Raw genomic sequence first — 14,582 nt, 5'->3', positions numbered from 1 at the left:
GGCTCATCTAACAATCAGCCACTTCATGGAGGTTTCACTGAAAAGCCATGAAGGCGGAGAGACACGCAAACCCAAACCCAAGATCCAGCTTGAATAATGATCTACTAAGATCAATGTCCTGATTAATTAGTCGGTTGGGTATATTTGGAGACTTTTTACTGATATTTCATTACTTTTAGGCTGTAATTTGATCATGGATGACACCGTCCTCTCATTTTATGGAAACTGTGTAATTCTGCAGATCTTTTATTATCTTAAAGGTGGTATATTATGCTTCCTTGAACAGGTTATTATCGATCTATGGTCTATATAAAACATGTTCACATTTTTAGCACAAAATCATCCTTAGATATGAGATTTGAATCTATTTTGAGCTCCTTTCAGAATTAGCTGTTTTAGGGCATCTGTCACTTTACATTCAAATAAACTGCTGTTGTCCACGCCCCCTCCAACTCAACATCAACATCTCACATACATGTTTGAAAAGCAGAAGTAGAGCTTCCTGCACAACCAACAATAGAGCAGCAAATAGGTTCTGGATGGTAAATCAAAAACAAAACACTAAAACCAGCTGACCAAACATGCTGGAACTCCACCTGGGGTGCTAGGTGACAGGGCTGGGCTTCACTGGGGTTGCTAGGTATCTTGATTGGCCTTCGATGAGGTTGCTAGGTAACGGTGAATGAGGCTTAACAACGGCAGGTTTTTGAAATGGCTCATTTTCCTGACACCAAACATTCTTAACTTATTGTCAAAAAAACACTGGATGATTTTTTTAAAGTGCTTGGATTGTTTTTGGAAACAGTAGAGTCCCAAATGGAAGAATAAAAACATCCAAAAAGTTAATTTTAAATCATCGGTCCCCTTTAAAACTTTGGTTCTGGTTCTGAAGAAGGACCCGGTAAGCATTGTCTCTGAAGGATAACTTGAGTGTTTTGCCTCTGGTCTCAGGGTTTCTTCAGGCGGAGTCAGCAGAGCAACGCCTCGTACTCGTGTCCGCGGCAGAAAAACTGTCAGATCGACCGAACGAGCCGGAACCGCTGCCAGCACTGTCGCCTGCAGAAATGCCTGGCTGCTGGCATGTCCAGAGACGGTGAGACACACACACACTGAAAACACCAACCGACCCACCCAACACCAACCGACCCACCCAACACCAACCGACCCACCTAAACACCAACCGACCCACCCAACACCAACCGACCCACCCAACACACTCTCACCTGCCTAAACCAGCAGGAGGGGAAGTACGCACGCCGCACCAGGAATAGCCCATCTTTTTTGGTCCTAGAGCCGTGGGCAGCTGGTCCACCAGGAGGCGCCAAAGGGCCTTAAAGCTTTTAGTTCTGCCACTTCAGTTTGAACTATAAATCCAAATATTTCCCAGTTCCAAACATGAGTTAAATAGATGTTTTCTCGTCCCGCTCTCTGGCAGCCGTGAAGTTCGGCCGCATGTCGAAGAAGCAGCGGGACAGTTTGTACGCCGAGGTCCAGAAGCACCGGCTCCAGCAGCAGCAGCAGGCGCCCAGCCGGACCTCCCTCAGCGTCGGCAGCCCCAGCCCGGACGAGGCCGAGCCGCCGTCCCCCCCGTACACGCTGTGCTCCGCGGGCCTCACGGACCCGGAAGACGACCCGGCCTGCTACACGGACAGGACCTCACCAGACGGAGTATCTCTGACCGCCAAGGTCTGCAGCTGTAACTCCCACATTTGATCTGATTAGCAACCATTTCTGCATCAGTTATGTCGCTGTAAACAGGCAGAGTCGGGAGCAGGAGACACAAGATGTGGAGGTTTCTACCTGGACATCCAGCCGTCTCCGGACCAGTCCGGACTCGACATCAACGGAATCAAACCGGAGCCGCTGTACGACTACGGACACGGCGACGACTTCTTCCCTTACTGCTCCTTCAGCAACGGAGACGCTTCTCCAACCCTGACCTTGGCCGAACACGGTGAGTCCATCCTGCATCTCCTCAGAGAAACTAAACGGTTGTTACGTCCTGAGAATCTTTGACCAGAACCAGAGGATCAGGATAAAACGAGACGCTGGACAGAAGCAGCAGACATGAGCTTCCTGTTTAGGCTGGCCGGGTTCTGCAGGACTTTCAGGTTGGAGCCACTGATCCAAACTGGAACAGAACCAGAACATGAGTCCATTCTGAGAGAACACGTGGAGATGGTTGCTAGGGAGACGGATGGTTGGGTCTCCCTCATGGAACCGTTACAGAACCAGCACAGGTTGTAAAACTTTTGCAGCTGTAGGGAATCAAACATGGAGTGAATCTGTTTCAGCAGCAGCAGATGAAGAAGAAGAATGAGGAAAGATTGAGAAACCACAGAGGAAGAAAGCAGTTGGAGGTTCTGACTGCGGGCCGTTCGGCTCAGATTGGCTGCAGGTCCGAGGCTCATTAAAACCTCAGTGTGCTGATTAGTTATCGACTCGTTTGGGGAATGCAGCTTGATTTTATTTTCCCTGGAGATTTTCTGAACGATAAACTCCAAAACTCACCAAACAGGAAGTGCATCATCATCTGACTGAAGCTTGGACTCTTTCTCTGTTTTATTATATTAACTAAAAACAACAAATGGCTGCAGGTTCAGCTTTATTCTCATCTAATTAACTGCATAAGCATAAGTTTTCCCTCTAATTTCCATTCATGAATATTTATTTGGTAAAAAGGCTAAAATAATGCTGACAGGAAAAATGGAGGTTTATTGTAAATGATGTCACTTTTATTTTTCAGGCAGATTTTCAATATTTTTGGGGGGTTTGTTGAAGTTTCTTCTTTGGACTTTTGTTGCATTTTCACTCATTTTCTAATTTATTTCTGAATTTCAGCTCATCAGATCAAGATAAATGATTTTAGAAATTTGGGATTTTTTCCACCAATCTTACTGCACCAACAAAACAACTGACCTGAAACGATTAATCAGATTAATATTGATTAATCGCTATTTGAAATAATCGTCAACTAATTTAGTAATTGATTAGTCATCAACTGGAGTATTCAGACTCTAAAATATGCCAATAAAAGTGATCTCTGGTGCAGTTTGAATGCAAATGTGAACACCAAGCAGACTGGAAACCGTTCCAAAAGCAGGAAGTGGACTACAGTGCAGGGCATTCTGGGTAAATATAACCAGAACAAACATGCTGGGAAAAATAGCAGAAGAGAAATCCCACAGCTGCCAATATCTGACGCCACTCCATTTTTGTTTCCATTTGGTGAAGAAGGAAGTTGTGCTCAGTGTCTTCAGAGGTTTTAGTGCAGCGCCCCCCGCAGGTGTGGAGGGGAACATGTTGTTCAAAGGGTTTGGTTGCTTTGACTCAGAGCAGAGAGAAAGAGAACCACAGCAGCTGGAGATGAAACAACATGTTGCAGTTTTGGTTCCTAATGAGACCGAGTTTATCCTGACTGACCTGACTGAATGAGCCGACTTCTGCCGCTCATGTTGTAACGCCTTAAAAAAAATAGATATTGTTGGATGGACTCTAGGCAACTGGTTATATTACAAAAATTGTTTTAGTAGAAAAGCATATTTTGCAAACCAATTATATGTCTGTGAAAATCTCTTCATATCAAAACATCCTGAAGATCTGCACTGCAAAAAAACAAAATCTCACCAAGTATTTTGTCTACTTTCTAGTGCAGATATCTCAATACACTAACAAAACTAACTTACAAATAATTTTTCAGCAAGGTATAGAAGATTGTTTTACGTCAATAATTCCTTCACATTGATGAAAAATACTAGTTCCACTGGCAAATTATTTCACTTGTAAAATGGGAAATTTTCTTACTTGTAAGTTAATTTCATCTTATTTGAAGTGTACTAAGATATTTTGCACCAGAAAGTAGACAAAAATACTCAGTAATATTTTGTACTTTTGCAGTGTGATGTCATAATATGTCTTTGCTACGTTGTTTTTGATGTGTGGAGCCGTTAGTTTCCTCTGAAAATGGTCCTGATCTGGACTGAAAACGAGCGAAAAATGACTCAGAGAAACAGAATCGGTCCATTTTTAGCTCTGAATAATTCTGAACTTTGTTTTTGTTTTGCTTCAGATCACTTGGCTCAAATCATCTGCAAGTCTCACCTGGAGACGTGTCAGTACCTGAGGGAGGAGCTGCAGGAAATGAGCTGGCAGAGTTTCCTGCAGGAAGAGGTGGAGAAATATCAGAACAAGGTCCGTTCGCTCCATCCAGACCCCACGAAATGTTGTGTAGCTTCTAGATAATGCTCTGACTTTCATTGTATGGAGCTCTGCTAGTGCCAATTTTTTTTTGATGGTTTTAATTTTTAGCAGTAAAAATAATTTTTACACTTGATTGGAGACGAGTATATTTTCTTAGTGTTTTATTAGAATTGGATCAAAAACAAGCAATTTTAGACATGCAAAAATAAATTTATTAAGGGTTAGTAAGTAAAAACACAGGACACCCCCAGTTTTTGTAGATGATGCAGAGGTATTTCTTTTTACTTCTATAAATTTGCTAATGTCTCCTGCAGCTGCATCAATCTTTGCACAGGTAATGTGGATCTATGGTTTCCAAAAGTTTTCGGCCTTATTTACGGTATGCCTGAAAGGTTTATGAACTGCATAATGTAAAGAAATTCTCAAGGTCTTTCATTGTTTCCACTTCAACCTTCAGCCTAAATTGAAGGACAAAATTCAAATTACTTTTGTTTTCTCCTAATTTTCTCTGAAACTAAAGCAGATGCTGTGATAATACACTTCTGATGGAGTCTCCCAACCTTTTTGATACCAAGATTATTGAAATGGTATGAAATAGGATTGAAGCCACTGGAACAAAAAAAAAAAAAATCTCTTTTTTCTCAGAAGTTTGACTTTAATCAGAATTGGATTTGTGTTGGTTATTTTGAACACATAAAACCCTGAGGGTCTTAAATCTGTTTCCATTGTCAGCCCGTTTTTACTGTTGCTCCGCCTCTTTTCTGAAACGGCTTCCTGTTGTTCCCCGTTCAGCCACAGGAGGCGATGTGGCAGCTTTGTGCGGTGAAGATCACAGACGCCGTCCAGTACGTGGTGGAGTTCGCCAAGCGCATCGACGGCTTCATGGATCTCTGCCAGAACGACCAGATCGTGCTGCTGAAAGCCGGTGAGCAAACCTTTAATCGATACTAAATAAGTTCCAGATTATTTCAGTAATCGATTACAATTGATCTGATTAATCGTTTCAGCCTAAGTTGAGTTTTTATTTATTGCTTAATAAAGCTCTAAAAAGAGAATAAGTAAATAAAAAAATAAACCTCATACACTATCAGATACTTTAAATCATTTTATTTTTTATTCCAATTTAAATTGTTGCAACTTTGCATGTGAATCAGTTGGACTGAGGTTTTCTAAATCTGTTCCCTCTTGTTGGACTGAACTCTTTATTTTTTCCTGACAGGATCTTTAGAGGTCATCTTCGTACGAATGTGTCGGGTTTTTGACTCCCAGAACAACACCGTCTACTTCGATGGGAAATTTGCAAGTCCTGACGTTTTCAAATCATTAGGTGAGTAACTCATATTTATTTTTGAAAATGTAAAAAATATTCTTCTTTTAAATGTTTTTCTAATGTCTCTGGGTTGAAAATTGCAGATTTAGACATTTGGTTGTCCATTTATCGTATTGTTTATCACTTATTGTGTTAAATTTCTTAGTGTAATAATTCAGATTTATTATTGTCACGCTGTTTAAAACCTCCTTAAACTCTCTGTATTGTTGGGATTGTTAGGTTTTACAGTTTTTCCACTATTTGTTTAATGAAAGTACCAATAAATATCAATTAATTTGAAAATATGATTAAATTGAGTTAGTATGTGCAGTTTAATTATACATATCACACTTATTTTTGTGACTAAAGAAGTGTATTACAAATGGGTACACTGCAAAAATGCTAAATCTTACCAAATATATTTGGTCTAGTTGTATCCTTTTTGTTCAAATGAACTAAGATATTTGCACTGAAAACTAGACAGAAATACTTGGTAAGATTTTGTGTTTTTGCAGTGAATGTTTCTCAATAAGTAGTTCTTATCACTTTCATCGTTATCACAAAATATCGTGCTGAAACTTTAAGTAATTAAGCCCAAGCTAGAGTTAAATTATAAATCTAAGTCAGTTTTTTAGAGTGAATCCTTTGCATCTTTCCGTCAGGCTGCGATGATTTGATCTCGTCGGTGTTTGACTTCGCTCAGAGCATGTGTTCGCTGCAGCTGACCGAGGAAGAGTTCGCCCTCTTCTCCGCGTTCGTTCTGCTCTCTGCAGGTACGTCCTCGCTCCGCTCTCTCCAACCGTTCTGTTTTTTAGTGTTTATCTGTGTGTATGTGCTCGTTGCAGACCGGTCGTGGCTGCGGGAGAAGCTGCAGGTGGAGAAGCTGCAGCGGAAAACCGAGTCGGCCCTGCAGCACGTCCTGCAGAAGAACCGCAGAGACGACGGAGTTCTGGAGAAGGTATGACGGAGAGCTAAACGTGCCAACAATCAGGTTTTAAAATAAGGCATTTAAAAAATCTATTTCTGCATTTAAAAGAAATGTGAAAATCATTATTATGAAGAGATATGTCATTAAATAATCTGATATCTTCTGTGTTTTTTTAAAATATGTCTAATAGTTTTCTAAGTTGAGGAATATATTTTAGGTTTATGCTTCTTCCTGCTCCTTCTCATTCATAATTTCTTCCAGTTGAACTGTTCATATTTATTATTGAGTGAATGAGATAAAAAATAAACTGAAAATATTTCAAAGAGAAAAATCCTGCATGCTAAATGAAACTGAGGTTATGCTGCCTCCTAGTGGAAAATATCGGAATTGCAACCAATTTAAGTTTCATTATTAATCATTATTATGATTTGTCTGTTAGTCTGTTTCATTAGAATAAACATAAAATGAAAATCCAGTTAAAATAAAACATGACACAAAGACACAATCAGTGCAACATTCTCTACACTTTGTGTTTATTTTCTAAAAGATTAAGATTTTTTTTTTCCTTTTGCATGAAAATACTGTAAAAAATAATCCAATATATAGAGTTCGCTTCAGTTCATCGGATTTGACTGACTGGATTTTGCTGCACTGCAAAAACAAAAAAGTATTTTTCTCCAGTTTCTACTACAAATATTTTAGCTCACTTCAAATGAGACAAAACTAAATTTAAGGTAATTTTTCATCTAATATAGGAGCCTGTTTTAAATCAATAATTCCATAATATTGACGAAAAATACAAGTTTCACTCAGATTATTTCATTATTTATGACATTTTTTCACGTTTCCCACCAATATTAAGGAATTATTGACATAAGATCACACAACCAAATATGCAAATACAAATTCTTTGTAGTTTAATGTACAATTTTTATTATATGAATATGGAGGTTGCAAGGTTGATTATATTAATATGTAGGCAGGAATATCCATTTACTCTTACTGTATTTTATTTATAAATATGTATTTTAATGGTTAAAAATAGCCAACCAGGAACTGGAGCTGTAAACTCTATGAGAATAATATGGGATTAAAATCAAAATTTTATGAGTTTATTCTCATAATATTATCACTTCAGTCTGATGAAGAGTTGGGGAGTAACTGGATACATTTACCTGAGTAACGTTTTTGAAAAACAAACTTTTTGGAGTATTTTTACTGCACTTTCTGGATTTTCTGCCCACTGAAAGAAAAACAAACATGTTTTAACCAGAAATCCACCGGACTCAGAAACACGCCTGATCTGTGTTTGGTTAAAGTTTCATACATTTTGGAAACATTTCTTTTGCCTGATTTTATTTTATTTTTTTAGTTATTGTCATGTTGGTCCTTTAAATACCAACATTTCCACTTAACTTTATATTTTGGTCCATCCGATGATGGATCACTTAAATATTAAGTGATTGATAATTTGATCAGTATGACTGAGTAGACTCTTCAGTAACTCTCATAATTTTTACTTTGGAGTAATTTAGTTCTTGAATGGGAACTTTTACTCTGATTTGAGTAGAACATGTTTCCACTCTGCCCTCCTCTTTATCTCTGTATTTTCCCAGATTGGGCCTAACGCTCCGTTACGCTTCCTGGTCTCGTTATTTCAGTAAAAACTTTTTCTGTTTTGTTTTGCGTTTCCTGCTCAGCTGCGGTGCAAGGCGTCGGCGCTGCGCGCTCTCTGCGGCCTCCACTCGGAGAAGCTCGCGGCGTTCAGAACCGTCTACCCGGACGCGGTCCGAACGCTCTTCCCTCCGCTCTACAAGGAGCTGTTTGCTGCCGACCTGGACGGGACTCTGCACTGAACGCCAGAACCAGTCCGGTCCCAGCAGGACTAATCCTGAGGAATCTGATTTTATGGTTGCACTACTGCACTGATCCGGGAGCAGCAGCACCCTGGAGGTTCTGGTGCTGGAAACATGTGGACTACTGCAGGACTGCTGACTCGCACCGCGCTGACTGAGCAATAACGTCCGAGCTACTGATTCATCCTGAAACTCAGGCTTTTATACAGAAAACCCAGTTTCTTGTACAGATTGTTAAGCGGTTTTAGTTTCTTTCTCTCTCCGTATCGAAGTTCAGCTGGAGGAGATTCATTTTCTCCAGCTGAAATTTCTCTGCTTTTGAGTTTCAAATCCCTTTTGATGCAAATCCAGGCAAAAATAAATCCCAGAAATGACACTAAGCTCATTTATTTACCTGATGGATATTTTATAAAACCTACTGAACCTGGTTTCATGTTCGGCTTTGAGATTCTGTTTCCTCGACTCCATAATTAACAGCAATATTTAGCCAAGAGAGAAAAACAGGGGTTCATTTTTCAAAGTTATATTTTCTCCATTTTATTCAATCATTTTTAAATGTCACAGTTTGCCTTGAACTAAATATTTACTTCATATAGTTAGTTTGCTAACTAAAAATTTAGCTTACGCTTCGCTGAGTGTTTAGCTAACGCTGAGCTAAATGTCTCTAGTTAGCTACTTAAAAATCATGCTAAAGTTGGCTAACTACTTAGCTACCATAAGCTAAATATTTAATTAGTAATCTAAGTAGCTAACGCAGAACTAGCTAACTGTTTAAATCAGAGCTACGTACATATTTAGCCACCAAGCTAAATATTTAGTTTGAAGTTAATTTAGTTAGCAAATAAATACTTAGCCTAATTAAATATTTAGTTTGAAAATGTGACATTACAGAGGAAATATATAAGTGAGTGAAAAACATGATGACTGATTGTTAGCAGCTGAAAATGTCCAAAACAGCTTTCCGTAGATCAGCAGCCATGTTGTTCAAAGATGCAGCTGCAAGAGTGAAGAACGAATTTTCCCTCCACTTTTCTAAAAATGTTTTCGCATATTCAAAATGTTTAGCAGTTAAATAAATAGGTTTTGTGTCATAGTTGCAAATCTTTTAGTGTAAAACAACAAATTAATCTGAAAACCAGGAATTTACTAATATTTTTAATGTTTTTGATCATTTGGCATTATTCATTTTCATACAAAACTCCTCCTAAAAGTGTTTAAATATTTCTAGATGAGGTTAAAGTTCACACAACCTTTCAGTTATGATGCAAAAGCTGCAACGATTATAAAGCAATAAACTCCAACCTGGATTGTTTTCTGGTAAAAATGTTTAAAAGATAAAAATATTGTCTAGTTTTAAATAATCTTTGTGGTAAGGATTAAATGTGTACTTTTATAGATTTTTAATAGGTTTTCATCCATCCCAGCTGTTCCAACACAGAGCAGATCCAGAGTTTTATTTAGGTAATTTAATAAACTGCATTTCTGACTAAATATTTATCTAAATATTGATGTCCAAACTAATCCAGGTTCCAGGTTAAATCCTCAGAAATGCTCAGATTTGAGTCAAAATGAACTCAAGCAAATGTCTTCTTCCATTTTCCACAAATATTCAGGTGAATAAATTATGATGTCATAAATGTTTTATTTCAGTAATCAAAAAGTTTATTTCTGTTCATTTCAGTGATTCTGACAATTGATAAAAAAATTAAAATATTACACCTAACAGTTTTCAAGGATTTCTCTGTTGAAAGCAACGACAAATTATTAGCAGGAAATTGTTTTTTTCTCTAAATGCTTGTGCATTAAAAGTAAACTTTTTTTTAAGAAATATTGAAATCAAGCAAATTTATTTTATATTTACTGCAGGCCTGCAGACAGCAGCAGCAAACCTGCAGCGCCCCCTGCTGGAACTGAAGTGCAACATCAATATTTCCTCCTCATTTGATCATTTTTCAGTTTAATTTGTAAATCATTCTTTCATTTAGGTTTTCTGTTGAATCAAAAACATGCAGCATCTCTCCACTCAGGTCAATAGTTTTACTAGCAATATATGAAAAATAAGCTGTAAGAAAAAATTATATTTTATAATCAGTAAACATCACCTGTGAAATATTCAATAAATTATAAATATTTCTGATTTTTTGGATGCATATACTATTTAAACCTAAACTAGGATCAAAACATGAAAGTCCAGATTCTTCTTTGTTGGTGGTTAAGGAACGTCTTAAACAGGATTTTAAATTTTAAATCTTCTGAATATAAAAAAGCGTATTTAAATTAATTTGCACTTTCTCTAAACCTACATACATCCACAGAACGAGTCACTTTGTTCCATTATGATTTCATTTGTATGTAAAATAATCCAAATTAACACTGAAGGTAGAGAGATTCTTTAAACGAGTAAAGATTCAAAACTCACATAATTCCACCAAACTTTTACTTTTAGAAAATTATTCAATTTCTGTAAAGTCATTTTTTTAACCTTTAAGGATAAGATGCACTCTGGCTTATAGAGAATTTAAGAGGTTGAGTTTTTGGTGTAAATCTAAGTGTCTTTTTTTCTGTCTATAGTGGCCCAAATACGCTGTTGTGCATTTTTTAAAGAAAATGTGACCCAGATTCTGATTTTACCCAGTTTGTAAAATCCTAAAAGATTTTACAAACTGGATGTTTTTCTTTGATACGGCAAATAAATCCAAAATGATTTATGAATCCCTTTCTTGCAAAAGGAAAAAAAAGAACTACTTGCAGCTATGCATTAAACTATTTTTTTTTTAAATCACAATATAACTTTCAAAACCTGTATTATTTAATAGGTTATATCAACATATGTTCAATATATTTTCAAAAGTTATATTGTTATATTTATAAACTAAAACCAAGTCTTAAACTTTTGAAACTCAGATATTTCCCGGGTTTTAAAATAGAAAATTAAAACATTTTCTAGCAAATTTTTAACTTTTCAAACTCAGAAATTTTGAGTTTTTTTGGCAAAAATTAACTTTTCATTTCTCTGTCTACAATGGTCCAAATACACCACTGTAAATACTTGCTATAAACGCTAATCAATGAAATAAAAGACTCCCAAAGTAAGTTTGTGACACATCTAATTGCTTGTTAGCATAACTAGCTAATCAGCTAACTGATGCATTTATCCGGACGAGGTGAAAACGAGTTGCTGAAACTCAAACTGAGCTTCAGAACCAGAAAGAACAGAAAATAACGTGACTTTAAATGCAGCACGATTGGTGATATGTGATCAGGATAGGGAAGTCAAAGGCTAAATTCATAACAGCTTTGAAAAATGTTGGTCGGTGCAACATTAAGATGGCAGAAATTTGGCCTAACCAACATGAAAGCAAATATTTATGCTGCCTTATATCAAAGCTGGTGGTGGCAGTGTAGTGCTGTGGGGATATTTTCTTGGCACACCTTTAGGTGGTTTAATATCAGCTGATATTATTTAACTCCCTTTCTGTATGAGAAATCCAAACCTACGCGTCACAGAGCTCAAATCATCTCAAACCGGATTCTTGAACATGATTTAACCATTATCAAATGGTCAAACGGTTATTTTCCACTATTAAAGTGGTAAATAACTACTTTTCCAATGAAAATTAAACCTTTAAGAAGATCTAAAAGAGGGAAAAAACATATTTTCTACACACAGATGAGGATTTGCTGCTAAAATAGACCCTCTGCACAGCAGTAGAGCTAAAACAAAACGTTAGCTTCTGTCCTGTACTAAAAGACAAAACTCAAATTCAGATATCTGGGTTTTATTTGCTGCTTTTTGTTAATTGTTGTGTTTATTTATAATTCAGTTTCGACCCAGTCAGTTTATGAAACATGATTTAAAATGCCTTTAACAAACAGCTAAGTGATGTAATCGTCATTATTTGCAGAAACTTTGCATAATCTCAGATAAAAACAGACAGATTAAAGTTTATCTCATTGTGTGACTAAATTAAACATTGTCCAAACATAAATGTATTCTCTGATGTGCTATTTTCAGCTAAGTTATAAAGTTGTGTTGACCTAGCTTCACCTAACATGCTAGCAAACAGCTACACTAAACAGTTACGGTACCTTATCAGCTTATTGCGTTTTTATTTATTTTACAACTTGGCCATTAAAACTTTAAATTGCAAAAAATAAAGCATAAATATATCTTCAGTAGGCCACCATGCAGATGCTGTGCTGCTAATTCAAACCACAGAACTACAGGTGAGCTAGGTTAGCATGTAGCAGCTAGCTAACTGAAAAAGAGACAAATTTTGAACTTCTTTCATATAAATTATTGTAAACTGAAAATCCTGAGTTTGAAGGATGTTGTGTGTACATAAATATATTGATAAAGAATAACTTTGTGCCTGTTTTATACATAAAAAAAGATTGCTGCTAGCATTTTTAGCAGGCAGCATTCAGGCATCCATCCAGTTCAGGTGGCCAGTTTGTGTGTTTTTAAATAAATCCAGTTGGTGTTCGAAGTTGTTGGCTTTTATAACAGTGGAAGTTAACAACAATCCAGATATTTTAAGGTAATATTTGCAGTTTGATGTTCTAAAAATAGAACATAAATTAATTAGATAAGGTCCCATTTGGAGCTTTGATAAGATTATATTGATCGGTAATTGCCGGGACGCTGGCCACATTTCCCTCCTTTCTCCGTCTGACTCCGGCCAACAGCATGAATATAAAATTGCCTCGCAAATAATTCCTGACACTTGGAATACACAACCCAACAAATGATGCATTCCAAATAGTTCATTATGATATTAATTATGTAGCCTCACAGGTCCAATAAAGAAGAAAAATGGATTTATGATTTCTCCTGTAAGCTCTCAGCCATTAAAAGCAAAGGTCAATCAAAAATACATTTAAGTGCATTTTAAGAAATGTCACCCCAGTGGGTGCAGTCAGCTCCATTAACAAATAAAACAAGCAGAAAAAATCCACTCAGGATTTAGGCGGCGCAGTTCATCAGGGAGATATTGTCGCTTTGTGCAATATTAAAGTTATCAAGATTTTCTTAGCTGCATTTCTCCAACATTTCTTACTAAGTTCCACACTTTGGGCCAAAGGTGTCCAAAAGATTTTTCTTCTACTTTTTCAACAATAAACTAAGCATGCAATACTTTAACTAAAATATACAGTAGTCAGATTTGTTGTTAGAAGAGCATAAATTTAATTATTCTAGATGAAAAATTCACGTTCAGCTTATTAAAAGTAATTTTGCAGTTTAATCAATCAGTAAAATCAGGGTTTTGTTTTTTTTAAATGCTTGCTGTGATCAGCCAACTTTATTAAATTGATTAAAAGTCACTGATCCCTGCAAGAACATGGAAAAAGTGTTATTATTCAAAGAAATAAATTGTGATGTTTCCAATATTTTCTACCTTAGGAAGATTTTCCTTTGTGATAATTATGTCCTAATTAAAAATATAGAGTCGCCATTTATTGGGGGCCGAATTTGGAAAATTCTTGAACTGAAGTCGGAGGGCCGCACATGATCAGCCCTGGGGCCACAAATGGCCCCCACACCACACCTTGAACCCCCCTGGTCCAGACAAAGGATGGTCCTTGTTAGCGTTTTATCTTTCTGATTATTCAGGTTGGGTTTTACGGCCAGATGTGAACGTTTGTGTTAAAACTTTCCACTTATGCAGAATTCATTTTATTAAATGCAAATTAAAGTATCAGATTTTCCTAAAACAGAACAAAACAAATGTATAAAGCTCAGATAGTTTGGAAATGAAAAGTCAACCACGTTTCAAATGTTTTTCTTAAAAATAATGACATTTTAACCACGACTGAATGTCAAACATCTGAATTTGCCACTTTTTGTTTTCTGTGAAAATTTTTACTAATCATAATTTATTTTATGTTGTTTATGAGGACAGTTTTTGTAGTTTACTGAAACTGTAAACTCATCTTTTGTTATCAGGGTATTAATTTAACTACATTATGTTGTATGTTTTATTACTATCTAAGGCAATAAAGGAAAAAACAACTGATTTCTGTTTAAGTGGGTTTATTTGTCCTTTAGCATAAAGAAAAGCTTCGTTCACTGGGATCTGAACAGAAAATACGTTTTTATTTGTCATATTTTAGCAGGTTTGTTGTGAATCAAACTGGATTTTATTAAAAATAGTCACTGAATTTCTGCATCATTGTAGTTCCGGTTCCCGCCAGTAGATGGCAGTGCAGTTCAGCAGTGCTCACTGAAACGAGCAGCAGAGGAGGAGTTGGGGTAAAATCTGCAGAGCACAAACTGCTTGGCTGGTTT

At 36.7% G+C, this 14,582-nt stretch overlaps 1 protein-coding gene across 2 annotated transcripts in view; it reads left to right on the top strand.

Annotated features, from left to right (window-relative positions):
- LOC114143417 (nuclear receptor ROR-alpha A-like) overlaps positions 1 to 14,310 on the top strand; it is a 53,783-nt gene extending 39,473 nt beyond the window's left edge. For both annotated transcript variants that reach the window (XM_028015439.1, XM_028015440.1), the window contains 9 exons: positions 952 to 1,093; positions 1,436 to 1,686; positions 1,759 to 1,954; positions 4,070 to 4,191; positions 4,993 to 5,125; positions 5,420 to 5,527; positions 6,172 to 6,282; positions 6,355 to 6,467; positions 8,138 to 14,310. In XM_028015439.1, the coding sequence (XP_027871240.1) occupies positions 952 to 1,093; positions 1,436 to 1,686; positions 1,759 to 1,954; positions 4,070 to 4,191; positions 4,993 to 5,125; positions 5,420 to 5,527; positions 6,172 to 6,282; positions 6,355 to 6,467; positions 8,138 to 8,293 (1,332 nt within the window). In that variant the 3' untranslated portion in view covers positions 8,294 to 14,310. The remainder of the gene's footprint in view (positions 1 to 951; positions 1,094 to 1,435; positions 1,687 to 1,758; positions 1,955 to 4,069; positions 4,192 to 4,992; positions 5,126 to 5,419; positions 5,528 to 6,171; positions 6,283 to 6,354; positions 6,468 to 8,137) is intronic.
- Positions 14,311 to 14,582: the final 272 nt, after the last annotated feature.

Source organism: Xiphophorus couchianus, chromosome 4 (genome assembly GCF_001444195.1).
Source record: "Xiphophorus couchianus chromosome 4, X_couchianus-1.0, whole genome shotgun sequence".
Taxonomy (NCBI): domain Eukaryota; kingdom Metazoa; phylum Chordata; class Actinopteri; order Cyprinodontiformes; family Poeciliidae; genus Xiphophorus; species Xiphophorus couchianus.
This window is presented reverse-complemented; position numbering and strand designations above follow the sequence as displayed.